Raw genomic sequence first — 27,642 nt, 5'->3', positions numbered from 1 at the left:
AAGCAAAGAGGTGGGCATGAACAACAATCAGAGGACATTAAACTGAAATAAAAATGGCCACAACTGATATTATAGTCTTTTAAATGGAAGCAAAATTCCAGACACCAATGTTTTAAATATTTTGGGAGCATGTCTACCAACTTTCTGAATATCCATCAGTCAGACTGCATAGAGAACATCCAGGACTATAGCTTACGTGTTGTCCTTATTTATGGACTTTGACTAGGACCTCCATTCCTTTGCAGCTCTTGCTATTTGTCTTACTGTCCTGCTGAACAGTTTTTGCAGCTTCTCACAGGTTTTCTTCCAGGATTGAATAATATTTACCTCCTTCAATTCTCCCCATCAACTCTGAACAGTTTTTTTGTAATCTCTGCTGCAGAAAAGCAGACCCACAACATGAAACTGCCACCACTGTTTTATACACAGCATGAAGAGCAGTGTTTCTTTAACCTAAAATAATAGAAAGTTAAAAGCGTCATATATTAGAAGGAATAATGAATTATGTCACACCAGACAAATTTATGAAGTTACATTTATTTTTGAAACAATTTATAACCATTACCTGTACACTGTATATGTATACAATTCCACTGATTTAGTAATATTACCATTTCATTACAAGCAGCCCACAAAAGATGATGTAAAGGCATTTATCCACTCAGAAGTTGCAGTCCGATTGGTCTAGAAAATGCCATGGTCCCAGCTATGGCCACAGACAACGCTGCTACTCAAAGAAAGTAAACCATCAAAACTAGGCTCTGCAACATTAGTAAACATTTTGGCATATTTCTGTTCACACTGTGTAGATCAGTTCCTGTCTAATAGTACAAGCTTAGACTCAAAATGTAGTACTCACATTCTGTAGCTGTGAAAGCAGTGTAAAAATCTTGGTGGACTACTTCAATTGTAAGGGGAAAAAAGGCAAAGACAGAAAGATAAACCTCCTGTTGAGCAAATCCTCAACAGCTGTAATTTACAGGTTTATTATACAAAGGCATTGATTTAAAAAAGTACAGTATGCTGATGGTGATCCAAGCAGTTGGCACATCTTCTATCTGATTGATATATTGCACATGCTAATGATTCATCTTCAGCTCAGACAGAGTCAGCAGGCTCTACAGTAAGAAAATTAATCTCTGTAAGACAATTCAGGCTCAGAAAACTCACTTTCAATTTATCAGCTCAAATAACTATAGCTGTCAACAAGTTTCAGATGGAAAAATAACAAGACATTAACCTAACAGTCTGTTTCCGCAGCTGATTTATTTAATCAACTTTAAGCTGGTATTTTTATCTTATGCTAAATTATTTGACCCACCAATAAAGCCTTGATTTATTTTAGTGCCGTCTCCCCTGGCTCTTATAAAAGGCTTTTTAAACAGTCAGTTGTACCTTTCATACACTACAAGTGTTTAAACTCCAACAGTTCATTAAAGCAATGTGATTCAGGCCACAATTTCTGTAGTAGACATTGAAAGCTGATGCATCTGCTTAGTGAAACATGTGACTTTCTATTTTGTGGTTAGTATTCATTAAATAGTTACTTTGCATCTTACTGATCTGTGCTGCTTCAATTCCAATTTTTGTGAAGCATATCCAAGATAAGCGAGGCATCCCATCTAACACACTTTCAACTATTTGTTCTCAGACTGCTGAGGCCTAGGGCAGTGATTGTTTTTATATCAAAGTGTCTAAAAGTGGCAAAAAATCAGCTAGGTTTATTCAGGCATTGCTATGTTCAACATGTTTCAACAACAAACATCACTGACATCATCAGCAGCGTGCATCCACTGGCTAAAAACAAGCAGGCAGAATGCAAATGTCAGTGCTGGTTAACATTCAATCCAGAAATTATCAGGGGGGGGGGGGTTGGGGGGGTTGTTGATATTGCTTTAAACTGATGTACTTGAAGCAAGAGGATTTGACATATAGTCAAGTTATTCCGTTTGGAGAATCACGGTAAGTAGCTGGAGCTAAGAAAATGTATAACTAGTGTTAAATGTCAGCATCTGATGTTAATATTTCAGTTGAACAGATGTTAAAGGGATTCGAGATGAGGTTATGAAAGCAGTTCATAAACAAGTCAAAATCTTATCTGCAGTAGGTAACTGGTATCTGCAGTTTGTACAAATCCAGTTTAGTTAGGCCTAAAGGCTGAGCCTAATGGGTGAACTTATGAACTTCTATTTTCCTACAATCTCTGATTACAAAATGCCACAGTGGTTTCTATGCCATTTCATGAACCTTTAAACTGTTGTCATGCTTGGACTTGCAAATTGTTTGCACAAAGAACTACAATTACAAATATAATTTGAATCAGGAATAATCTATCTGCATGAAACATGTAAAGGCATTTCCAGAACACATTACTGCCTGATCAAATTTGAGTGGTGTAAAAATCCATAAATGGTTTTTGTTTAAACCCCTATAATATTTTTTTAAGCCACTTTCCTATGATTTCACAAAGTTTTTCTGATTGGTAATGCTATAAATGTTTTGGGAGTAGAAATAAACCGCTGGCGCACCACCAGCGGTTTATTCCTGTGTAAATAATAATACATTTCTGCATATATAACAATCTAAAACAAAGGTGACGACAGTTTAAAGGTTAAAAAAATCTTAATTTTCTGATTTTTTAAAAATTAAATGGAAACAGAAACAGACTCTGATTGGACTAGCTATTAGCTTTAGCTTCATAGACCATCTAAATTTGATCTAAATTGAATGCATTAAATTGTCTACTGCAGGTAGGAAATTAGTCGTTTATACCGTTTCAAGCAAAACCTTACCTTAAAAACATCCCAAACTTTCTATCAAGTTCTAGGCTTATTACATAACAGAATGAGCAAATGGTAGATAAGGCATTAATTTAAAAGACAAAAGTTGTTGTCCTTTAATAGTTGAACACTGGTGGAAGAAAGAGTCCAGATGAGGGGCTATGGATAATTTCTGTGTATTTTTATCATCCCAGAATATCTTTGTCTTAGGCATTAATCGTATTTTCCTCATTCTAAGGCAAAAATCAGTAAGTGCGTCTCTGCATGCATACCAACATGTACACATTCAACTCATGCACTGTCTGCTCGAAAAAATCCACAAAACATTCAATTGGTATTGGTAATCCCTCTTCTTAACCAAGGCTGTGTGGTTCCCCTTCTTACTATACATTATACAACACTTGTGCAACTAAGCATTTTCAAAATAATTCTTGAAATTTAGTATTAATCCCTGCAGTCATTGTGCAATGACGCATGGCTCGGTGTGTTATCCCTTTACATCCCTACGAAAAGTGTTTCTTGCAAACACAGGTAGTGTCTCAAACACTCCACTTTATCCTTCTCCGTCTGAGAGCTTAAGGGCGACAGAGACAATTCAATAGAGTATTGATATATCAACATATAAGATCCATAATCCCTTATTAAAGTCTGGTAGTCTTTACTCCAGTGTCTCCAACAACTATGCGGGCCATGGAAGGATGAACCTGTGAAAGACCAGAAAAAAATTGATGAGTAACTTATTGACACAACAAAAATATAATACAGATTACACAGGGTAATCTAATCAGAACCTGAACCAGAATGACAAGTACTCTACTTATTTCTATTAATTTTTCTACACTTCCCCCATTTTGCCATGATCATTTAAATAAAAGCCCATGTCCATTTTCAACTCTTTGGCTTCACAAGACAAAATGTGGAAAATTTCAATGCAGGAAACACAGGGATGTTTCCTGCGTTGTTTTTATATCTAGCATTTTTGGATGAAGACATGAATAAATCCAGTATTTCTATTTTATTTTTTATTGCCAGGTGGTTAAAGGACCTGAATGAGCCTGGATAGTTTTTATTGTTACTTAGCTGGAGATGGAGATAGTCTTATCACAGGTACTGTATGGATACGTTCTGGTGCTGTTATTAGGTCTTTCTAACCTGCGCTTGTAGTGGCCCATAGGGCATTAGTTCCCCGTCCACAGTGAGGGTTCCCCGCGGAGACAGCGGATGCAGCCTGAAGGCCTTGCAGGTTACGTGACTCACGAATGGCGAGGTGAGTGAGTGGTGGTTTCCTTTTTCCATGGCAAGGAACAGTCTGAGTAGTGTGGCTCTGGAGATGCCGGCCCGAACGAAGGTCAGGTGGATCAGGCCATCGTCAAATCTGGCCTGAGGTGCAGCGTGGAGGTCAGCCCCGAGGTGGCTCTGGTAAAGGGCCAAAACCAAGACGAAGTCCCCTTCAATGGTAACCCAATCTCTGGTGGGGAGCGGCTGATCGAGAGGCGGTAACAAGTCGTCTGTTGGCACATCGGAAGGCAGCGAGACACACGAACGGTTCCTTAAACGTCCTGCTGGTTCGTTAAGGTCAAAGTTAAAAGACGTGGACGGCATTTGGAATGAGGGAGAGCTCAAGGTGGAGTCAGGGGTGTTAGGACATGGGGCGAGGTAGGATGATGAGTGTGGAGAGGAACAGGAAGAGGAAGAGGTTGATGTGGGAGAAAAGGAGGGGGGAGTCATTTTAGGAGGGAGGGAGTTGGAGCTGGAGTGCTGGAGGAGTGAGTGGGGCCTTGGACGGGACGTGTTTTGGTTTTGGTCCAGAACTTTCTGCTTGTAGGAGAAGGGATTGTAACGGAAAGGGGAGGAGATGGTGAAAGATCGCTCCCGAGCCACATCCAGAGAGTTAGACTGTTTTTGGAATATTGTGTCGTTCAGATCCAGGTCCTCCAGGCTATAAGAAATCCCAGAATCTGTGCTGGATTCTTGACTGAGAGGCTGGCTCAGCAGAGCGTCGGATATCTGGCTCGAAGGAGCCGAGTTCTTTCTCACCAACTCTCTGGCGTTCTGAAGACTGTCCTGGCTAGAGAGCTCATCTTCCCGTGCCTCTCTTCCCATGTCCACACCGTAGCTCTCCCCCACCTCCCTGGCTCGCAACACTCCGTCCGCCTCCAGAGAACCGCCACTGCCTTCCTTGTCCCTCTCATCGTCATCCTCCAACATTTCACAAGAGTAAAATGTTTCCTCTGATGTTTCCTCGTCTTCCTTTTCGTCTCTTATCCCTGCCAGCCTTTCATCTCTTCCCATATTGGATTCATCTCGTTCATTTGACACGGAACTCGCTCCGGACTTCTCCGAACAGTTTTCAAACTTTTCTTCAGCTTCCATCTCCATCTCCCCCTCCTTCTCTCTGTCTTCTGCCAGACTGCTCGCTCTCACCACACCAGTTCCTTTACCCCTCTGTCGTCTCCTTGTCCTCTCTCTCTGCCTCTCCTCTTTTTCCATCTCACTTTTGCGCAAGAGGCTCATCTGCTCACTGATACCCATGTCGGAGCAAGTGCGATGGATGGGTGTTTTGCAGAATCCATCCAGGCCTTCAGTAATGCTGCGGGAAAGGAGTCTCCTGGGTAGAGGTGTCCCATTTGAAGTTGTGGCAACTGCAGAGGGAGGCATGTAGGACAGACGGCCCTTGTACGATCGAAGAGAAGCTATGCGCACCAAAGTGCCCAAAGTGAAGCGCGCTGAGCCCAAACCACGATACCTGGAACAAAAAAAACGCTTAAAATGAAACTTTGTCTTGTGATGTTTGATTCACAACTTCACTAAACTTCCCACATTTAGTCATGTTTTCAGCCACACATTTAATGCATCACATTGGGATTTTACAACAGACACAAAAATACTTTATTTTCAATTAAAAATCTGAAATAATGACCTACACATGAGCCCATTTTCAGCCCTTTTTACTCTGGTACCCATAAATAAAATCTAGCATGGTGGCAGATAAGGTTTTGGGGAATCTTGAGGTAGAGTCTGAGGAAGTGCACATCATCCTGAACCTCCTGATGGCGGTGGAAGAGAAACAGGAAGTGGCACAGATTGGTGGAGCTAATACAGGAAAATCCAGGAAGAGAGACTGTCAGGGGCTACAAGGTTGAGGCTGGATGGTGGTTTCCTTTCCACCATAACAACGGCCCTAATCGTAGTCAAGAGCTATAATTTCACAGTTTAGATCAAAGAATATTCATCTGTTGGAATGACCCAGTCAAAGTCCAGAGCTGAACCAAGAGTCTGTTGTAAGGTTTGAAAATTGATGATGAGATAATCTATCCCTCCAGTCTGACTGACTTTAAACTGTTGTGCAAATAAAAATGAGTGAAAGCGTCTAGACGACCACAAATGGTTGGGTGCTCCGACAAAATATTAACTCACAGAGAATGAATAAAAGTGTGCTTTACCTTTTTTTTTTTTTTTTTTTTAGATTTTTATGTGTCAAAAGAATTTAAAAAGAAATAACTTGTGTTTTATTTCATATTTATGCATTGCTTTTGCTAGCCTATCGCATAAAGTGCCCGAAATTACAAAGAAGTTTGTGGTTTTAAAATTTCAAAGAATTCAACAGCATGAATACTTTCGCAAAAAACAGCACCAAGCAAATAACTTGAGCTTTGACATAAAACACTCACTTTTCACTTTCGATGTCAACATCAGACACAAAGCCCCAGGCGACAGAGAGGAAGGAAAACAGTCTCCTGGGTGCTGCAGCATGGCCGTTTTTGGAGGGCAGAGGGGTTACTGTTACAGAGACCAGGTCCATGGGTCGGATGCCGCCTCGACAGAGCAAGAAGCAGCAATTTAAAAGGAGCGACTCTCGAAGGCACATTTCATACCTGAGAAAGGGAAGAAAAAGAAAGAAACCTAACTCATCTCTGATAGAAATAGTCTTAATTTACAAAAGACATACTGGGAAACTCAAATATTTCTTTAAGATTTCAAATATTTCTTTCAGATTTGCAGGGAGAAAGTATAAACTTTAATAATGTGTCTGAAAAGTAAGAAAATAAAAAATATCACAGTTGCTCCATCTCTTTTTTTAACAGCTAAAAGCAAGTTAACCTGTTTATTATTTCTAAGCGTGTATGAGTGGTGAAACCTGAAACTGCTGCTGCGCAAAGGTACTCAGAAGGTTGTTGCTAGGTAACCACTAGTTACTCAACAACTTGTTGCTAGGTAACCAAAGAGTGACCTTGCTCAGCTACTTGTGAAAGGTTGAGCTTTGTCGTCGGCCTACATCTCCCAGAATGCAGTGCGGTTCTCGATCAGAGTTTACTGAAATTGTTGAATATTCTATCTCTTCGTATTGATCATATATTGTGTATCTTGACATGTAATGTTATTGATTTATTGTCAAGCTCTATGTTGTCGGCGGATAGAAATGGGTTGATGATTCCTGACCAGCCACTGCTCCCCTCACCCTGCGTAGTGGTTGATGGAGCCAGCCAGTGCATTCCCAGAGCCGCAGGGCAGAATGCCAAGAGGTGTCTTTATTGCTTGTTCCCAGTCTGGACGCTCCATCAGTCCATTAATAACCTACAGATCCACAGAATATTCAAAAAGACTTCAGGAGACCTAAAACCTTACCTGCACATCAAATGCAGCATCAGGATCTTACCTCATGCAGCAAACCGTCTCCAGAAACGATGACAATGCCGTCCCACTCTGGAAGCGATATCTCTCTGACGAGCTCTCTCGCGTGGTTCCGACGCTCTGGGACAGATTAATGAAGATGAATCAACATTGATGCATTAGCCTTACTCACAGCTCTGTTTTTCAGCTTGTCTTACCCGTCTGTATGAGGTTGTAGCTGATGTTGGCCTCCTTAATCATTGGCAAGATGTGGGTCTGACACCACTGCATCGCCTGGCCTCTTCCGCTATACGGATTGACCAATAACAGTAGTCGCCTGGGACGAGGTAGCAGACTTCTGGAAAACTCTGATGATGAGGAAGAAATGCTAAATTAAAAATTCAAGTAGTAATTATTCAGGGCTTCTAAAAATCCTCAACATTTTCACCTCTAGTCAACTGTCACATGACAAACTCCTACAGTTGGCTTTTATTGGATTGTTTATCCTTTACTGTGAAATAGTTCTTATAATTCAAATTTTCATTTGTCATCTCAATAATTTGAAGTAATTTTAAAAACATTACTTAAATATCTGAAAATACTCCAAAACCAGTGACAAATTCATATTCCCACTGTTGTGGGAATATGAATATCTTTTATTCACATTCAATAATATGAATAAATGTGCACAAGATAATAACATTTCTTCAGGTATGTAGTGTCCTGAAGAAGCTCATTTTACATAGGTAAGTTTTTCAGCTGTGGTGCAATGAATGGAGTCACAGGGATGCAGTTACCTAAAAAAATGTGATAAATTGTTCTTATTGTCACCTTTGTCATTGTCACAATAGTTCAATATCATGTTTACATTCAGAGTCCACATCGTCCACCCCGAGCTGAGATTTTGTTTCAGAGTTGGTCGACTCTAATTTGAGACTGAGTCTCTCTTATTTCACCTGGCAGTGTACTTCACTCTAATCACATGGCCGAAACTCAACGCTCTCTATTTCTTGAGACACTTTGGCTCCCTTCGTTTGAACTGACCATTGTTTAAACAACATGGCCTACCCGAGTGTTGTTACTTTTTCTCTTTATGACCGCAGTGTAGCCGTTGTCTGATTGTTGCTTCTAAGGTCAAATAATTCCCAACAGGTTTCTTGAACATAACAATGAACTCACTGTACTTCAGTCACCAGATCGCAGTGCAATGGAGCGACTTTGGGACGCTGAGGATCATGAATGAGCAGCCAACAAACTTTCAGCTGTTACATGATGCCATCATGTTAATATGAACCAAATTCAATGAGAAATGTTTTATAAAACGTTGTTGGACCTAAGCAACGAAGAGTAAGCAAGTGTAGGTGAAGATAATCATTTGCCAGCCAACACCATGAACTGATTTTCAGATATTTTAAACTATACGACTTAGAAATGAAACACTTGCTCTGATCACAATATAATTCCAATAATATTTTCCAGGAGTTTACAAAAGTTATAATGTTAAAGAAACTTTACTTCTCTCCTAGAAATAGTTAACTTTGAACAACTAAAGGTTAGTTCAGTGATCACTAAAACAGTAAAGCCCAACAAGATTACCATTCAAAGTGGGAAAACACTGATTCCTCAATTAATGCCAACGCAAGAACAAAGATGGAATATAGCATAGTAATTCAATTGCATGTTATGTAACGAGATAAGCAACAGAAAACATTTAGATAAGGAACATTAACAGAGGCTACAATGGCAGAAAGGAGACTGAACATTGAACACTTATCTTCTGATAACTAAATCTTATTCGTTGAAGGGAAGGAGTGACATGTTGCAGCACCTTTACACTCTCCAATGAGAGTGTATATTTCAGGGTTTCCTCCAGTGTTTTATAAGCCTGGCGGGCCACCAGGCTTTACTTATGCATTTTTTTAAGACTTTATTGTTCCAGTAACACATAATTATCAAGTGATATTTTCCAATTTTCTTTCAACTTTAAACATTTTTTTAACTCAGAAACATACTACTGAAGTTACTGAAAAGTAACTTTTAAAAGTTACTTTTACTACCTTAAAAGTAAATTTTCAGCAAGATACAGGAGCTTATGTGCAAGTCAAACAGTAAAATTGCTTACCAAGACCATTGAGTCCATTTTCAAGTAACATAATAATAATAGTGGAATAATAATGCAAGTTTGTCCTTATGAGTTAAAAAAATGTTGTTGCTGTGCAGCCCGACCACCAGGCTTAGCAAGTTATCTGAGGGAAACTTTATATTTATTATGAATATATAGACTCATGTGAGTGCAGAACAGACAAAAGAGGGTGAACAGTCTGATAAACTTCAAAGCTTTCTTCATGAAGTGCTTTGGTATTGTACAGTCTTTGAAAGCTGTGCAGAATAGAAACTTTCCAGACAGAATGAGTTGGCTGAAAAGCAGGAAGGCCCAGGGCCACCGTGACATTCAGCTATAATTAGCAAGAGTCAACAGAGGGAGGCATAAATGAAAGCAAACAAAACAAAAAAATGTGGAGTTCCTGGAGCCAAATATAAAGGTCACAACAAGCAAAGGTGCAGAACCAGAATTATTTAAATGTCCTTCAATGCAATTGGTTAAAAATAATCAGTCTCTAAATGGACACAAAGGAAAGATTCTCTGTCGTGAAACTTAAAAACCCAGTGAGCCGAAACATCTAATAGTGAATTCTTTACAAAGAAATAACATTTTTACAGAGTCGCTCAAAGCTATGATACAGAAAGTGTTTTTTCACCAGATTTGTATTAAAATCATTGGGAAAAACATACGAGCTGAATGACATCTTTTTGCAGATGACGTCATTCTTTTCTCAGACGCTTCAGTGGAGCTTAAAACTGCCTTCCACTGGCTATAACCATCACTGCTCTGAATGTGACTGATACTAAATTAATGTTATCGTCCAGGAGAGCAGCACAATTCGAAAAATTATCAAAATCTAATTTTTAGCATGAGTGAATATTAATGACTGCTTTGATACAGATGAACTGTGATTCTGTGTGGACAAAAAGGCGTCTCAGGTGAAAGAGACACTCACCTGTGTCAGCTGTAATGGGGACTTCTCTGAGCAAACACTGAATAGCGGTCGACCACTTCTCAGCTTCAGGCCGGCTTTCCGCCAGGTACGCCTTCACCTGCCTGAACTTTTCTCCCTTCTTCTGTTTCCCTGGTTTATACCAATACAGCACAAGCAGCGGCGGCGCAGGAGAGCGAGGACAGCTGCACCCCACCAGCTCAGACAAAGGCAGCAGGAGACGGGCTTCCTTCCCGGACCGTGATGAGAGTTGCTGAACGTGAATGTGGGTGGGGGTGAGGGTCAAGGCAAGGTTGGACGCCGGACTCTGAGGTGGTGAGGTGATGGAGGAAAGCCGTCTTGAGCTTCCAGGGGTTTTACTGCCACATACCCAGCTGGCAAACTGTCCATGAAGGAGGGCTTCTTCTGGAGAAGGTGAGGCGGAATCTGGGGAGCGCATACTCGCTTTTAGATGGGACGACGTCTGCCAGTCTGACGAAGCAAAGTGTTCGACCTTCCGGAACCAGAAGCTCAAAAAGCTGTCAGTTCTTCAAAATGTGCAAGAAAAATTAAAATGTGTCACAAAAGAACTTCATCCCTGAAATCACTTGAAAATTATTCTTCACGCAGGCAACAAAAACAAAAAAAAAAAACTTCAGATCGGGTCTTCATTTGAAATGCAAACGTTTTCCAGTATAAAGAGTCATTTTTCAAAAGGAATAATCCAGTGAAGATGAGAGGGAAAAAAGGCAATTAAATCTAAGCTGTCAACTCCAACGTTCAATTAAAAACTGAACAAGCAATACTTCAACACTTGAACGGGAAACTCAGTCAATCAGAAACAAAGAAATTGCATAAGTACAAAAAAGTTTACATTTCAGTTTCAAGCTGCCTTTGGTCTCAGAAAAACCATGCAGCAGAGCAGCTAATTACTCAGTAATCTTTAAATAATCACACAAAGGTACAAAACTGAACCTGTGAAAAGAAGTAGCTCATACATCAATAAAGTATCAATAAAACGAGAAGCAAAACACACCTTTTCTATGAAAGGAGGTCATTAAACTAATGTGCAGCGATTCTTTAAAGTATGTTGCATGTCGAATGCAGCCTGCAGAGTGATGAATGCCCCGAAGATATGATGAGTGCAGCGTTTCTGAGACCTTTGAAACTTCTATTGCTATCTGAAATCTCGAGATTACATACGACACAAGGAGGAGTGACAAAAATCACGCTTTCAGGACGGTAGTGTGATAAATTAAAGATTCGTCGTAGAAAACACTCTTCCGAAAGACACCTGATGAAAAACAAACACAGGGAATAAGCAAACGAAACAAAAAGAAAGAGGAACACAGCAAAGGAATCAGTTCCAGGTGAGGCCTTAGTTTATGTCATCTTAATGTCCTTAAGTGAAGCCCCAGGAGTCACGTTCCCTCCCAAACATCTCTGCTCCTGTAGAAAAAGAAAAGCAACGTTAAGTGTTGATGTCAATATTGAAAAGTCAGGCATCTACAAAGCGACCCTGTAAGGAGTTGAAAGTAAAATATTATTTATCACTGTATAAAAATGTTATTTATATCTCAGTTTTAGCAACAATCACTGCAATAAGAAGGAGAGATTATTTTCCGAGTGAAGCAATATCTAATCTGCTACGCCTCTTGACCTTAGGTGCGTCTGGCCTGTTACTGACTCACAGTCACACATCCTTAAACTGCCTTGCTGAGACGCCACATTACTGTGCATGAAAAGTTGCATCACAATGACCGCAAGCTTGTAAGCATTTACATACTCAGGAGTTTCAATCCTCAGGACTGTGGGACAAAAGTGCCCTCTGTCACAATGTGGATCTTGAACTGCTGAGCTGTTTTGCTTTTACATAATCACAATTCCCCAACATTTTCCTTCAATTAGCAAGCGGAGTACAAATGCATGATATGTGTGCTCTGAATTGATTCAGAACTACCAATTTAGACGCACAATTAGAATTTAGGCATTTTTTTTTATACCTTGTTTATCACAATGAACAACTTAAACACAAGTTTCATTCCTCCTGGTATCAAATCTTTCAGAGATTAGGAAGTTTGCTGATCAGCAATCCCTACAGAGTGACTGCAGAGTGACTGTGTTCACCGCAGCATGCTGCTACCACCACCATGTTTCATTGTGTTAATGGTGTACTTGGTACTGTGCTGCAGTTTTTAACCACAATTGCCCAGCATGCTCAGTTTTGGACTCAGCTGACCACTTCCCTTCATGTCAGAGACATTTACAGAACAGCTGAACTTGGGTGATTAAATTTAATGCACTGCAAAAAACATAAAATGTTACCAAGTATTTTTGGTCTAGTTTCTAAAGCAAATGTCTTTGTACACTTGGAAAAAGACAAAAATAACATACAACTAACTGTTCAGCAAGATACAGGAGCTAGTTTTGAGTAAATAATTCCTTAATATTGATGGAAATATAGCTGCGTTGGCAGATTATTTCACATAGAACAACGGAAAAATGTCTTGTTACAAGTGAAATAATCTGTCTTTTAATCAACATGAAGTAGTTATTGACTTTAAACAAGCCCCTATATTTTTCTGTAGCTTCACATGCAAGTTAGTTTTACATTATTTCACATATATTAGTACTAAAAACTAGACCAAAAATATTTTGGTAAGATTTTGTGTTTCTGTTGTGTAAAGATATATTCTATCTAGTTCTGAAGGGAATTATTTTGAACTGCCAGAGTAAATATTATTTCAAAAATATTTTCACACTTATGGATTTCTCTGATAGTCCACCACATAAAATTCAGATTAAATACATTTTAAATTCCAGTCACAGTGTTTAAGGTGTATTAAAACTTTTTCAAGGCCATGCATTCTAGGTCAAATGTCATATTTGATATGCAGTGAAACAGAATAACTGGCTTAGTAAATGTATAATCTCAGACAGACATGAACCTGGTCGCACCTCTTTGCAAATGCAAGAAAAGTGTGGAAACATTGTTCGAGCTGTAATGCAGACAAATCAACAGTTGGCCAACGTCCTGCTCTGATTAAACACGCAGAAATGCACCTCACTGATGCCCATTGTTGCATCTTACGTCCTTGAAGTGCAGGGCGGGGACACGGAATTAATAACAAGCAGGCTAAATTTGACGCCCCCCCCAAAAAAAGAGGTAGAAATAACGGCAAAGAAAAAAAAACCTGTTTGGGTCACTTTCTGAATACATGGAGGTTTTCATCAATTTAGGGTGCAATTGCACGGTTTAAAGACACATTTTGAAGCGTTGGCCGGCGGTCTGGTCATCCTTCGCTTCACATGGAAACTTTGATCGATGCTGACCACCTAACCAAGCTAGCAGGAGTCCGTCAGTTAGCCAGCAAACTTAATCTGAATAGTTATCATTAACATACTCTTCAAAAACAAACTCAAAACTGTGTTTGAAAAGTTTCAAACCGCTAACGTTAATTACCCCAGAGGCTAATGATAGATGCGCCCCCCAGTTTAATGTTAGCTAGTTTTAACTGTTGTCAGTTAGCAGAAGCTAACAGTTTTATACTTCATATCCAGCTTAAGTTTGACTTACACTTACATCTTGTTCCCTTTAAAAATGTATCGATATATATATATTATGTCCATCTTTAGTATTACTTAATCGTTCAAGTCAAATAGTTAAGATAAGATGTATACAAACTAGCGTGTTAGCTACAGACCGCTGTGATTTACTATTCAAAGTAGCGGTAAGGCAATGCAAGTTAAGATTCGAATTTGGACCTTATATGGTAATTCAAGCCCAGCAGAACACAAAGCAGCGCCGAAACAAAGTACAAATTACCTCATCCTGTCCCCCTCTTCAGGACTGCGAAAACTGAGTCGGAGCAGGAAGTGTCTGGAGCCGAGGCAGCGGCAGGTCTGAGCGGCGGAGAGGAAACCCAATGATGGCAAGGAAAACATTGGAACACCCACCGACATTCTCCAATCATCAGCAGACCACAACTTCCGGCTCCAGTCATTTGTTATCAGGCAACTGGTGAATGCTCATCAAAGGACTATCCCGATGCAATTAAAAGCCCGCACCGCGGTGTATTGTGGGAGGTTTAATAAAACACAGACAGGGTGATTTTGGACAGCCGATCATCTTTTTATTTGTCAGATTGCATGAAAAACAAAAACGAGACTAGTTCTTGTAAGCACGGCTGGATCTGCGACCACGGGCTCTCTCGAACTTCCTGCCCTTGGAGCGGACGTAGGGCCTGGAGAGGAGAATAGAAATTAGGAGAAATCAAAATCTCAAATTACCTTTGTTCCAGTAAACTAGGAACCACCTAATATTTATGTATTTTCCTCTGGAATTAGACTGAAATATTTGGAAAATTTGTCCATTAGTGGAGCATGGAGAGATGAAATACCAATCATTTTTCTTCGGGACAACTGGCTCTAACTTGCGACTAGCTTCTGCTGTAGTACCAAAACAGTTTCCATTAATAAACAAAGGTATATTTGTAATATGAAGTATTAAAATAAAACATTAAAATCACTTTTAGAGGGGGCGGTTTCAAGTATTTATGGATTTCAGCTACTGATTGTGGTCCCATTCCTCTAAAACACTGTATCTCAGTGTGGTGATATGGATTTGATTCTCTTCATATTAATCTGTTATGACATTCTTTACACCTTGTACCAGTCAGGAAAACATTTCAAATCATTACACTTTAGAAAATATCTCAGTTTAATTAAATTTCTACTTTCTATTGCTCCCATTCATATTTTGTGTTGGTCTGCTGACTAAAAAACATAAATTAGGACCCTTGGTGAAACCAAAATAACTACCCAACTGCTGTACTTCACTTAGATAGAGGCACGTTCACCAGCAAACTATGAATGAATTGCTGAAATGTAGAAACCTATTATACGTTTTCAAAGAAAACCTTCAATAAGACACATAGGGTTGTCACAATAAATCAAACAATCAAACAAAGTAAACTGTGTTGTTTCTGCTTTTAAGTGGAAACAATTTGTGAAAGTAAGAAACTAAGCACACCATGGTGTAATGCATTTAATTTTTATCAGATGGAAATAGCTCAAATCTAAGCTGTTTTGATGACCCAGTAGCTTTTGAATTTTGTAGTTTTACCAATTTGTAGTCAAAATATTTGACTTAAACAAAAGGAACCAATGTTGGTTCATAAACTAACAATCCTCCTGGGTTTAACCAGGTGATCCTGTATTGGTTTCATGTTGGGTGCAGACGTACTTGGTGTGGCTGTGAGGGGTTCCAGGAGCTTTTCCAAAGTGCCTGTACACCTCTCTGCCTTTACGTGGCCCTGAAAAGGAAAAGATGGACGAAACATCAGATACAAACAGTAAAATCTGACATCATCATCAGTTTTAGTTCTGTACATCAATACAGATAATTATCCACATTTATAGCATACATGTGGAAACTCTACAACAGTAGAGAAGAAATGTCAGGCAAAACAAAGAGCAGCTTTGATTCATTTTGACTGGGAAATAAAACTTTTGAAGGCTTGATTAAAAGAACCATTTGAAATCATTCATGTTGTCAGACTCCTAAAAGTGACTTGAGATTGTTTCAAAATGAAAAGAATTATATAAGATTTCTACACATTTTTAATTTAAACAGGCCAAACTTTCCATATTTTCTGCACTTTTAGAACATTCTGGATATTTAAATACTAAGTATTAGAACTGAACTTGTAACAGCAGACATGCATCATCTACTACTTGCACAAAACAAGTTTAACAACATTAAACAGTTTATAAAGATATAACTCCTTAAAATGTCAGACAAGGAATGGATTGTCTTGAACTAGATGATTTTGTAAGAAATGTAACTTTTTTACATTTATTTTGATAGGAAAAATCCCCCCAAATAGATTTATTGATTTTAACTATAGGATTTTAGACTCAGTTTGAGAAAAAAAACACACCAGTTCAAACTAAATTTGAAGCTTCCTAGAGACAACATGTAAAAGGATAAAATGTTAAAATTTAAATATGACTCAGCAAAGTTAAGTATGCAAGACCAATAGGAATAAAAGTAAAAACTAAACTTTATGGGGCATTAAGATTTGTCCAAATGAAAAAAGACAAAGAGAAAGACAGAAAAATTCAAAATTTGTCCATAATCTTTATTTCAAATGGATGAACAAATGAAATCCTCAATCAAACAGAAAGTCTGACATAAGTGATTTGTCAAAATATTTTAAAAATAACATAATGTGGTTAAATAGTGTCGAGATTTCAAACATGACCAAAACAATTTTTAATCCATTTTTGGATGGTGTCATTTCTTTATTGCTTGATGAAGATTGCCAATCCAGAGACTTTGTTCTAACTCAAAGTCCTTAAATAACAGTGTTCATTAATGATTCTACCTTCTCAGATTAAACTGGCAGACTGCAGGAGGAAACAAGAGAAGTCCAGTTACCTGACAGCAGCACTGTGCCATGTCCTTTGGGAGAACTCAAAGCCAGCTGGTCAAATGTCATCACCTGACCTCCGGCCTTCAGGATCCTGCGGCGGGCGCCGTCGGTAACCCTGAGAGCGCAGATCTACAGAACAAAACGGAGAACTTCAGAGGGTTGCAATGCTGAAGGGACATTATCTAAATCTTTATACGATCAAATACTATGAAGGAAAGTTTAGATTTTGTAAGATCACTTACCTTGAGCTTGGGGATCTCCTGAATCCTGATGTCATCAGTGACCGTTCCCACGACAACCGCGACTTTGTTATCACGGCCAGCCAACTTCATCTTACGGATCTAATTAAAGACAAATCAGGCGGACCGGAAAACTGATGAGGACATATTTCAAACCGAGGACGAGACAGATAAACATGTAGAAAATATACCTATAGATATGAATGGGAGAAAAGGATTTCAGCCTTATTATGGTTGATCATTTTTCTTCCGTAAATTATAAATTAAGATGTCAACATCTCTTTCAATTTCTTTTTTTAACCTCAGAGTATTAAGCACCAAAACCATACATTTTATGTTCAACACCTTTCAAATTTTGGCATGAAAAGCACCCAAAGCCTAACATTACAGCAAATCAGATTACATAGTTTTTGATATTTTATTGTTGTAAAAATGTTGATGACCCCATTAATAGGCTGAGTTTATTCCTCTTGTTAAATGGTAACCACTTGTTAAAAAAACAATTCTTTAACAAAAAGAAGGCAAGCTGGGACATGTGGGTGTTCTTCACAGCAATGATCACATACCAAAAGGCCTTTAAAAATATTCAGGTTTGAATATATGAGGTGATTAAATGTGCTCTACTGCAGTAAACCATCTCATAAAATAGGATTTCAAATTTCCTTCAGAAAAAAAAGCCATTTCTGAACATACCAGCGCCCACCCACCTGCAAAATTATGCCTTACAATACAGAAATGTTTTTGTATACTATCTTGAACTAACCAGGCGAGAGATGGAGATGGGAGGCCTGTTGGTCCGGCTCATGAACAGCCTCCTCAGGACCACCTTGTTGAAGGGAGCATTTGTGCGGCGGGCAAGGAACCTGTACAACTGTAAGAAACCAATAGGACAAGTTATGAGACCCTTACAAATCTAACAATGACAAGATACATACTCCAAGTTTCATGCAACAATAAGTAGCATCAGAGACATGGTTTTAAAGAGAGAAGAAAATGATTTACCTTCACCAAGAGCCTCAGATAGATATCCTCGCTCTTTGGCTCTTTCCTGTGCACCTTACGGTCCTTGTTGTGCCTGATGTCGACTCCCTGGAAAATTTGAACAAAATCACATTGAGATGCAGCACCTGAACTCTTTGTTTCAAACTAATGATAGCAAGGGTCCTCCGTTATCTTTAAACTATATAAAACTAAAGCCACATTAAAGCAAAACATACAAAGTTAAATCATAATACAGATTAGAGCCGTTTTGCTAGCTGAAGCTAGTTCACACGTTGACACTACAACGAAGAGCTATCACCTAGCATTCTCAGCAGCATTTTATTTAGCTCAGTTTGATACTTTGAATGGATAAAAACGTAACCAAAATACAATATGAGTTTGAAAATTATATCTGGCTTTCAGAAAACTTTGCAAGGTTAATTTCAATTCAGCAACATGACTGAAGCGGCTCCAATGTCGGCTTCAAACAAGCTATGCTAATACAAATAATATGGACAAATAATCTAAAATTACAGGAGCAGTGCCACACCAAGTACCTACGGGACATGTTTATGTACTAATCAGCAAGATACGATAGTTTGACAAAGAGGATGACAGTGGATAAAACAGCTATCATATTTTACAATATCTGGTAGTTGTACCTACCATCTTGGACTCAGCGAAAAAGGAAAAGGAAGGGACAACGTCTCGCGATAACGAAATGTTCTGAAATCTCGGCCTTCTGATTGGCTGCGGAGGTTGTATTTTCCGCTTGTCAATTTGAGGATGGAACCTCTAGTGGTGTGGAGTGGAATTAACTAGATCGGTTATTATTAACAACCCGCTTGTTTATATAATACCTTATTACAAGAGCTGATTCTATATGTGAAGAGGATGGAAGATAAAGGAAAAGAACATTTGAAAGTAATGGATTTTCTTTTTAAATATAGCATTGAGTTACAGACACCTTTTACATTCCACAAATACATTGGAACATATTTACCACCAAAATATAATTGTTTTATAATTGTTAATGATAAACAATGGCACATTTAGGTAATTATTTATTTACTATTAAATGTATCAATAATCTGGAATGGACTAGCGACCTGCCGTGGGTCAACCTTTTTGCCCAGTGTCTGGGCCTCATTGTTACTGCTGTTTGTACAGTTTTTCTCATTGCAAATAACATTCCTGTTGTTATTTGCACAGTTTTTTAATCACTTCTTGTACATAGTCAGCTGTAGTTTTTCTGCTGTGCAAATTTGACACATTTTAAAAAATTTATCCTCCTACTAACTTGTACATTTATTTGCATCCGAGTGTACTATTTTAATTATGTTTTGTTCTATTAACAAAAATAAAGAATTGAACACATCAGTCTGTGTGTATTCATCTTTATATTGTGTTTCACTTTGTGATGGAGTTACTAAAATGAATCGACTTTTCAGTAATATTGACATTTATTATATATTTTTCATGTCTTTGCTATGCTTCAAAAGTATATACATTTTATGTGTTATGAGCTGCTTAAGATGAATTAAACAAAAAAAAAGTCAAGTTTATAAGATAAATGAGAACAGATGGGACATAATAAAGATGGAGGAGATTTTTGGTTACAAAGATACAAAAATCCTACACACACAAGCACAGGAGGCCGCATGAAATCATGTTTACTAGATTTAAAAGCCACAAGAGCAGCAAAGATCAGGCATTTATGCATTCATTTATTTAATATTTGTAAACAGATCACAGTGAACAAATTGGAAAGAGACTATCATCTTATTCCCAGACGTGTGAATATTATTCTTCCACATATAACCTCCCCTTCAAATGAGCTTCAGTTAATGCCAGTATTTTACCATATGTCTCCTAAACATGAATGTCTGAGGTTTAGTCAGGTTTGTGTCCACGTTGCTGTCTGAGATGGCATAGAAAGATGGTGAAAGTCAGAGCAATTCCTCCCACAAACGCAGTACGAGCCACAGGAGGCACAAAGGCAAAGTTGACAGCCTGACAAGAAGCAAACAGATTGAAAATCAGAACCCAGGGCTCTATAAACGAATAAAGGAAATCCATGAAGGAAAACAAAGTATCTCACCTGCATCGTTGACCAATACACCACTCCGGCCTGCAGTGACAGACAGATATTTAAGAGCTACAGCACATGATAGTCCAGTAAAGTTAAACATTAAATTTAAGACCTTGTAAGACGTCCAGAATTTCTGTCGCCAGTCTTCAAGGAGGTCATCTCTGTTTTCTAAAAAACTTAAACCTGAAAGACAGATCTGACAATTAAGATACTCATGTAATCACTGTTTGTCCAGTCCTTCAAAATCAACAACTTAGCTATATAACAATATTCAAATATTTCATAACAAAGGGAATTAAGATTTCAGTTTTGTTATCACTGTGTTTGTAAAATGTAAAATATAATCATGAAGTAATTACAACACGTGTAAGATAGCAACACATATAAGCAAGTATATGTTTAGATTTATAGATTTAAATTATGAAAAATGATGCAGTGCTTTTTATTTTTGAATTAAAATGTGTTACTGAAACTTGACAAACCATAAATGTTTCACCTCATATAAATTACATGTTTTCTTATCTCATCTTCCCCATTTTGTAGAGTGGACATTTAAAAAAACAAAGCAGCAACTGTATAAGAAAAGCATTCTGTTACATTTAATTAACAGAAATTATTAGGTGTTCCAATAAGTGAGGCATCGTCGTCGAGTTGGTGAAAAACAAATTCATAATGTGGGATTTTCACTCTGAATAATTTACTGAAATGAAAGGTCGGATCCTGTAAGTTATTCAGTGTGAAACTGCTGCAACATTAAACGACTTAGTGATTTTACGGTTTTAAAATGTGTTGTTTCTGTATCTCAGTCAAGACATCCATGCCTGCATTTGGCCTTTCAATTTGCAGAGAAATTCAAAATTTCCAATTATTAGTGAGTCTGTAGCACCATTGTTCCACCAACACAAACATAGACCAACAAAATGTAGGAAAAAAGAATGTGAATACTCAGTCATTTGTAATATATATATTTTAAAAATTTGACAAAAATGTTTTTGTGGTATTTTATTTAAAGGACATTTAATTGGGTAGTTAGACTTATTAAATTAATTTCAGTTACTTTTTTGAAACAATTGTCCTTTTAGGAATATATTTACTTCGCTATACTTTTTACTTTTACTTAAAAAATGTTATTATTAAGTATTGCTACTTTTATTTTAGTAAAATTTCTGGATTCTTTATGAAGAACAAACAAGTTTTAACCCAAAATTCACCATAGAAAGACTCACACCTGCAGTTTTTGTTAAAGTTTTGTATTGAAAGAAACTGCTTTGGAAAAAAAACTGCCTGACTTTAGTTATTTTTATTACTGATGTGAAATGTTGTCATTTAGGTCCAAAATTTCCACTTAACCTAACATACTTAATATTTTGACCCTCTGATGATGCTATTTTTAAATGCTGAATGATCGACTCCTGAGTGATGTCCTGGATGGCTGCTGTTTACTTCACTTGAGTAAAAATATGTTGTTCTATTTTTACTATCCTGCAGTTTGTTTGTGGGTACTCAGCCCACCTCTCAGCCGCTTCAGATGAAGGTCAGAAATCGTTGGTTCCTAAAAGAAGCTGAATCGTTAACAACATGCTCACCGATATAAAAAGCGCTGATGGTAACCGGAGCAGCAACCAGCTGATCCAGCACCACCTTTCTGGTCACTGCCCTCCGCCCCCCGCCGGGCAGCATCCTCTCCAGCCCTCGCAGCCAGAGGTAGTTGAAGTTGGCGTGGAAACACAGGCCCACAGTCGCCACTCGAGCCGTCTGATGCCAGTCGATCTCGGCCGACAGCTCGGACGCCGGGGCGGGATTTCGACCCAGGACTCTCTGCTGGATGAGGTCCGCCGAGGCAAACAGCGCCGTGTATCCCAGAACGTTGCTGATGTACGGGCGAGCCTGAAACAAGGCCCAGGCCCGGTTCATGGTGAGGCGTCTGACCAGAAGGAACATGCTGGTCTTAAAAACATTTAAAGGACAGTAGCTTGGGGAAATATTAATTCATGTGGGTCATTTTAAACCCCTAAACCTCCGATGACACATGATTGTTGTAATAAATATAAAAAATTTGAAATGTGGGAAAACATTTTTTTACTTATCACCAGTACTTTTTTGCCCATATTAAGTTAATTCAATAATAATAGAATGAACAAAAGCTCATATTTCTTGCTGAAAAGTTACTTGAGCAAGTTAACGGAGAATATGAGCTGCATCACTGATATTATTCAGCCAATTAGAAATGCCGTCAGTTCACAAAGCTCCACCCCAAAGGTTCAGGGTAACATAATATCACTGTCTCACTTCCTGTTTCCAAAGAGAGGATTTCTAGCAGAGTGATCCATCTTTACCTTTGCAGAATTGGTGCAAAAGAAGAGAATTGAGGAGGGTCTGAAAACAACCCCAGTTTTATGAAAAAATCTAAATCACAATAATCAAACGTACCTTTGAGTTTTGGCTCTTCTTCAAACCCCCAAAGCCACTGAAACAAACACAGTTCCCACTGGCTCTGCTGAACGTGTAAGAGCCAAGAAAAGAGCATAAGTGAGGACTGTTTCTGCTGGGTCAAAGGTCAGCCGTGGTTGTCAGGAAAGTGTGATAACGCTTTTTATCATTTGGGAACGCAGCACATGTGTACAGCCTCACACTGTCGAGCTTTTGAGTTTAGACACGACTTACTGCAGATTTTATTTTCTAAAACGTCGAATTAGAGGCTCAGTAAACTCTGCAGCGTTCTGGTCAGAAGCACATGTGTTGTTTCTATAAAAAGACTCGGCTCTGCAGCAGCAGCTCCCTCCTCTGAGATGAAACACAAACAGTCTGTTTACTAAAGAAAGAAAGAAAAATTTAGTTTTTTTTTATTGTGAAGCTGGTGAAGACCCTTTGTTTGTAACATTTTAACCCCATCAGATCTTTTCTGTTTTTATGTTTTGTGCAAAGTTGTCAGAAAATCAGTTACATTATACAAATTAATGGTTGTTGTTTGCATAATGGTTTGTTGTGATTTTCTTTTTTAACATTACATCAATTTGATATCAGTGGCTTACTGTTGTTGTTTTCTCAAAAAAAAAAAAAGGTTTTCAAATAACTTCTGTCAAGACAAAAACCGTTGCAGAATTAAATTAATTGCATTGAATCAATCGAGTAGACAATGTTGAACAGGAAAGGGTAAAGCTCTTTTTCTTTTTAAATTTCATTTGTAATAGATACAGTAGCTGAAGGAAAGAGTTTGCAGTTTGAAATTTTTCTCAGATTTCATAGATTTTTTTTTCTAGTTCTGGTACAGATTAATAATGAAACTACAGCGCTGAACCAGCAGGGAGATAAAGAACTATTTCACAAACTTTGTTCATCTCATATCAGCAATAATAATAACTACTAGCAAAATTAGTAAAATCATTTCAATTACATCTTACTTTTAAAAATTCTGTTCCTAAAAAAATGCTTCTTTTAGATAAATAATTAATAAATATTCAATTTTGCTTGTACTTATTGAGACTTGGTATAAAGTAAATTCCAAACTTTTCCAGACTTTCAGACTAAGAAAGAAACTTAATTTCTTTTTTCCTGTTAATATTGACAAAAGTACAGCTTGTGAGAAAATATCTCCACCAAGAACTGTAAGACCTGAAAATTTAAACAAAAATGGATGAAACGTTTTTGCAGTAAAAAAAAGTAATAACAGAAAAAAACAACCCTTCATTAAAAACCCAGAATGATTTACAAAATTGTTTTTTAATGGAGCCTCACATTGTTAATTTAAAACATAAAACCGGAGAGAATTGACAGTAAATGAAGATAAAATGTTACGTTTTAGAGTTTTCTTTGTGATTAAACAGACACCCACCTGCTGCCATAGATATGTAAAAACCTGCTCTCGGAAGGCGCTTCGAAATCAAAAGGTCAATTAAAGCGAGTAGCAACCATCTGATCTCTTCCACCTGAGAATGTGATAACAAGGGGTCAGAGTTCAAATCAACCAATTAAAGCCTCGTTAGCAGCTCAGTCTTTAACGGGCCGCTTTTGATCGCAGCTCACAATGAAGGCGACGTTGAGCCCACACACTTCCTCCACAAGCAGCGGTTGACTTTTCACATAATTGGCCTCGTGGAAACCAGGCAGAGCAAAGGGAGTGTGTGCGTCTGCAATCAGCGCTGATGACTCTTGACTTAATCTGAAGCTACAATAACTGCTCACACACACACACACACACACACACACACACACACACACACACACACACACACACACACACACACACACACACACACACCACCTGTCTCTGGAGAGGTGCACCTCGTCTTCCTTCAGTGCAGCTTGCAGATCCTTACTAACACATGCAGCAGCATTCAGGCTGAACGGTAAGAGACATTTATTGTTATTATTATTAAGAAATTAGAAGACATAAGTTAGGACAGGAATCTGCAATTTCTACAATCCAAAGTTTCATGTTTGCCTTCAGTCCAGCAACATGAAGAGCAGTTTTATGTTACTGAGAAGCAGCAACATATTTTTGAAAAATATCTGCAAAAGGGAATTTTTAGATTTGGAAGTAAAATAATAATAATAAAAATTTTAAAAATCTGTAAATTTTGCAACAAAATGATGGATACAGTTTGGCATAATAATATTTGTGGAAAATAAAAAAAAATCATAAGAATATTTACAAACTAAAAAAAATCTAAAATATAGTATAAGACTGGTTATTCAGTTGTGGGCATTAAATGTAAATTCTACATAAAAACATAAATAAAAGCAGCTCAATATCTATCTATCTATCTATCTATCTATCTATCTATCTATCTATCTATCTATCTATCTATCTATCTATCTATCTATCTATCTATCTATCTATCTATCTATCTATCTATCTATCTATCTATCTATCTATCTATCTATCTATCTATCTATCTATCTATCTATCTATCTATCTATCTATCTATCTATCTGATATGTTTCTAATTTGATTATGATGAATTTTTAAAAGTACTATCAAGTGGTTTGTTATTGGAAAAAGTGTCAAAATATAAAATTGTATTTAAATGGACAGTTTATCTACTAATTAACATTAAATATTCTTATTTGTTACATAGGAATTAAGATAGCAATAAACACACCAGTGAATTATAAATGTCGGTGCTCATATCTATTTTAAATTTTTAATGTTATATAAAATAAAGAAATAATATCACAGGAACAGAGAAAGGCAGGGATGTTTTTGAGTAAAATTAAATTGTTTTTTTTCTGGTAATTTTGTGCATAAATGTTTGACACCAGGAAATTTCTGTCATTTGTACACAAAGTGACTGTGATGCAGTGCAATTAAAAAATAAGACACAAGAGAGCAGAAATAGGAAAACATTATCCACATTATTTAAGGTTCACATGTAGTTTTTTGGGCATTTTAAAGAATTTATGTTCATGAATATTTTAACGACAACATGTTTTATCTAAATATGTTTACGTTTCTGTATCTGTGTACAAGAAGCTTTTTGCTCCTTGGAAAGAGAGACGCTGCTTCTGAGAGTTATTTGGTTGTCAATGTTTAAATACATTTTTATGCATCATTAATAACACAAATACAGTAAAAATGTTATAATCAGAATGACGTTGGGAGGAAATGTTTGATGCTCTACAAGCTTTTAGTTAGTTGAGTTTTCTGAACCTTATTTTGCAGAGAAAACTGTTTTTGTTGATGTATATAAATAAAGTCACTTCACACATTTTAATGAAAAGGACAAAGTAGAAAGCAATTTTCTTTCCCCAGCCATGCGACCTTCCTTCTCTGTGAGTCTTGAGCCCGGTCTGGAGCGAGGCGTCCCGTGGGGTCGTGACCTCTTCACCTTTGTGACTTCAGCAGCAGGTCACATGATGCGGACTCTTCAAAAGCCCCGTAAGAGCCGCCCGTCCAAGCGGCAGGTCAACCACCGCCGCTTCCTGCACAACATGATCCAGAGGTAAATAAACAAACAAATTCAGTGTTAGCTGGTTTTGATTTTAGCATTGTTTCAATGAACAATTTCTTTAAATTTCCACAAAATAATGACACTAGAAGTACAAGAAGCATTTTTGGATTTGTATTTTTGTAATTAGGTTGGAAACTTTGTGCTTTTTTTTTTTTTTTAGACTGTTACCATCCTAGAGAGGAAAATGAGTCCATAGTCATTTTGCGAAAGTTTCGTCTTTCTGTTTTTAAATCCTCAAAATAGAAATTAAACAGCGGTTCTCTTTGGATTGTAAAAGTTGCAGATTCGTGTGACTAGCTAATATTATCAGAGGTTGCTGCAAAATTTGAACTCAAACATACATAAGCAACCAACGCAGAGGCTCTGATCTGCTTTTATTTTATAAATACTTCATTTTGGATTTTACAATTATTAACTGACGAGACAAAATCAGCTCAGGATCCAGAACAATCAGAAGTAATTAGACACATTAGATTAAAATGTTCAATTAGATAAAATAAAACAAGTTTACACTGATGTAGCACAACAAGAAACAAACAGACTGGGTGGAGGTGATGGAGGCTGATCTGCTTTTTTAAAGGGGCAGTATTATGTGTTTTCAATAGCAACTGTGTTACCTTCAGTTGTTAATAAAATCCTGTATATTTCTAGTAAAAGAAATCTGACTTTGTAATTTGGGCCTCTGACTCTTTAAAAGCTTCTGCTCTTTCTGAGACGTTGTCATAATAACAATGCTCTTTTATTAACCCTTTAACAACGTTTTTAGCAGCGTTGCGCTGAGAAGTAGCTGCAACAATGATCTTATCTGATGTGCAACTCCAAAAGGTGTTTCCTAATTGCTGGCGGCTAGTCTGAAGGAGCCGAGTGGGGGAATTGGAGGAGAAGGAAAGCTCTGAGAGGCTGTCGCTCAGAAATTTGGAAACTGATTCTGTTTTCTGATAGTTATTTGTCTCTCAACAGGAAATTTGCAGATATAGAAGCAGCGAACCATCGTCTGGCGTCGGCCCTTTATGTTAAGGACATACAGGAGCCTCTGGAGCCGCAGGGCTCCGCGTCCCAGAGCGAGTCTCTGCAGGATCCCGATCAGAACGGAGGTCAAACGGATGCAAAGGGCATCTCAAGGTCGAGGAGCGACGCTGCTGATGCCAGGGAACCGAAGGAGCTGAATGATAAAGAAAAAAAATCCACCAACAACCCAAACAAAACAAGACAAACCAATGAAAAAAGAAGAAACAAAGATGTTGAGATCTCAAAGGTTTTCCAGGAGCCAGAGCTCCTTCAGTCTGAATATCCCAGTGACCAGAACCAAATGAGTCCAATGAACAACCTCCCTGAAAACAACCAAACCCCAAATTCTGTTGTTCTCACCCAAAACGAGGACGATTCTCCTCCTTTCTCCCCGGAGCTTTCTCCGCTGTCCCTTGACTCTTGTGATTTCTCAGCTCAGTTGTTGACGGATCTCCCAACCGACACAGAACAAGAAACCATCCGTGACATAACCGAGCTCTTTACGGAC

General features: G+C 38.0%; 3 protein-coding genes across 6 annotated transcripts; all 3 read right to left on the bottom strand.

The window, feature by feature from the left end:
- Nucleotides 1-518: 518 nt before the first annotated feature.
- Nucleotides 519-14,419, bottom strand: sphk2 (sphingosine kinase 2). Of its 3 annotated transcripts, XM_055047472.1 has the most exons (9): nucleotides 14,253-14,339; nucleotides 11,463-11,875; nucleotides 10,451-10,974; nucleotides 7,610-7,759; nucleotides 7,438-7,532; nucleotides 7,240-7,355; nucleotides 6,452-6,655; nucleotides 3,933-5,526; nucleotides 519-3,484 (listed from the first exon to the last, which is right to left on the bottom strand). In XM_055047472.1, exons 3-9 carry the CDS (start codon nucleotides 10,884-10,886, stop codon nucleotides 3,422-3,424), a joined length of 2,658 nt encoding a protein of 885 aa, XP_054903447.1. In that variant the 5' UTR covers nucleotides 10,887-10,974; nucleotides 11,463-11,875; nucleotides 14,253-14,339; the 3' UTR covers nucleotides 519-3,421. The 3 variants fall into 3 exon arrangements, with proteins under 3 accessions (XP_054903447.1, XP_054903445.1, XP_054903446.1); XM_055047470.1 differs by lacking the exon at nucleotides 11,463-11,875 and having other exon boundaries at nucleotides 14,253-14,419; XM_055047471.1 differs by having other exon boundaries at nucleotides 10,451-11,875.
- Nucleotides 14,420-14,534: 115 nt separating this feature from the next.
- Nucleotides 14,535-18,831, bottom strand: rpl18 (ribosomal protein L18). Its single transcript, XM_055047524.1, has 7 exons — nucleotides 18,750-18,831; nucleotides 18,105-18,191; nucleotides 17,866-17,973; nucleotides 17,106-17,204; nucleotides 16,869-16,992; nucleotides 15,672-15,741; nucleotides 14,535-14,670 (listed from the first exon to the last, which is right to left on the bottom strand). Exons 1-7 carry the CDS (start codon nucleotides 18,750-18,752, stop codon nucleotides 14,595-14,597), a joined length of 567 nt encoding a protein of 188 aa, XP_054903499.1. The 5' UTR covers nucleotides 18,753-18,831; the 3' UTR covers nucleotides 14,535-14,594.
- A 759-nt stretch (nucleotides 18,832-19,590) lies between these two features.
- si:ch211-120k19.1 (uncharacterized protein LOC563199 homolog) lies at nucleotides 19,591-22,697 on the bottom strand. Of its 2 annotated transcripts, XM_055047521.1 has the most exons (5): nucleotides 22,606-22,697; nucleotides 21,762-22,099; nucleotides 20,288-20,358; nucleotides 20,185-20,214; nucleotides 19,591-20,096 (listed from the first exon to the last, which is right to left on the bottom strand). In XM_055047521.1, exons 2-5 carry the CDS (start codon nucleotides 22,087-22,089, stop codon nucleotides 19,977-19,979), a joined length of 549 nt encoding a protein of 182 aa, XP_054903496.1. In that variant the 5' UTR covers nucleotides 22,090-22,099; nucleotides 22,606-22,697; the 3' UTR covers nucleotides 19,591-19,976. The 2 variants fall into 2 exon arrangements, with proteins under 2 accessions (XP_054903496.1, XP_054903495.1); XM_055047520.1 differs by having other exon boundaries at nucleotides 20,185-20,358.
- Between the last annotated feature and the right edge of the window lie 4,945 nt (nucleotides 22,698-27,642).

Source organism: Poeciliopsis prolifica, unplaced genomic scaffold (genome assembly GCF_027474105.1).
Source record: "Poeciliopsis prolifica strain line A6 unplaced genomic scaffold, Auburn_PproV2 SCAFFOLD026, whole genome shotgun sequence".
Classification (NCBI taxonomy): domain Eukaryota; kingdom Metazoa; phylum Chordata; class Actinopteri; order Cyprinodontiformes; family Poeciliidae; genus Poeciliopsis; species Poeciliopsis prolifica.
This window is presented reverse-complemented; position numbering and strand designations above follow the sequence as displayed.

Excerpts from the sequence above, each read along its gene's own strand:
- sphk2 (XM_055047470.1), bottom strand. The coding sequence starts at position 14,389 with ATGTCGGTGGGTGTTCCAATGTTTTCCTTGCCATCATTGGGTTTCCTC. Across the intron at positions 7,533-7,609 it reads CTACAACCTCATACAGACGG|AGCGTCGGAACCACGCGAGA; the intron begins GTAAGACAAGCT and ends AATCTGTCCCAG. Across the intron at positions 3,485-3,932 it reads ATGGGCCACTACAAGCGCAG|GTTCATCCTTCCATGGCCCG; the intron begins GTTAGAAAGACC and ends GGTCTTTCACAG.
- rpl18 (XM_055047524.1), bottom strand. Across the intron at positions 16,993-17,105 it reads AGGAGATCCCCAAGCTCAAG|ATCTGCGCTCTCAGGGTTAC; the intron begins GTAAGTGATCTT and ends TTTGTTCTGTAG. Across the intron at positions 14,671-15,671 it reads ACCCCTCACAGCCACACCAA|GCCCTACGTCCGCTCCAAGG; the intron begins GTACGTCTGCAC and ends TCTCCTCTCCAG.
- si:ch211-120k19.1 (XM_055047520.1), bottom strand. The coding sequence starts at position 22,089 with ATGAACCGGGCCTGGGCCTTGTTTCAGGCTCGCCCGTACATCAGCAAC. Across the intron at positions 20,359-21,761 it reads CATCAGCGCTTTTTATATCG|GTTTAAGTTTTTTAGAAAAC; the intron begins GTGAGCATGTTG and ends TCTGTCTTTCAG. Across the intron at positions 20,097-20,184 it reads TGTATTGGTCAACGATGCAG|GCTGTCAACTTTGCCTTTGT; the intron begins GTGAGATACTTT and ends GCTTCTTGTCAG.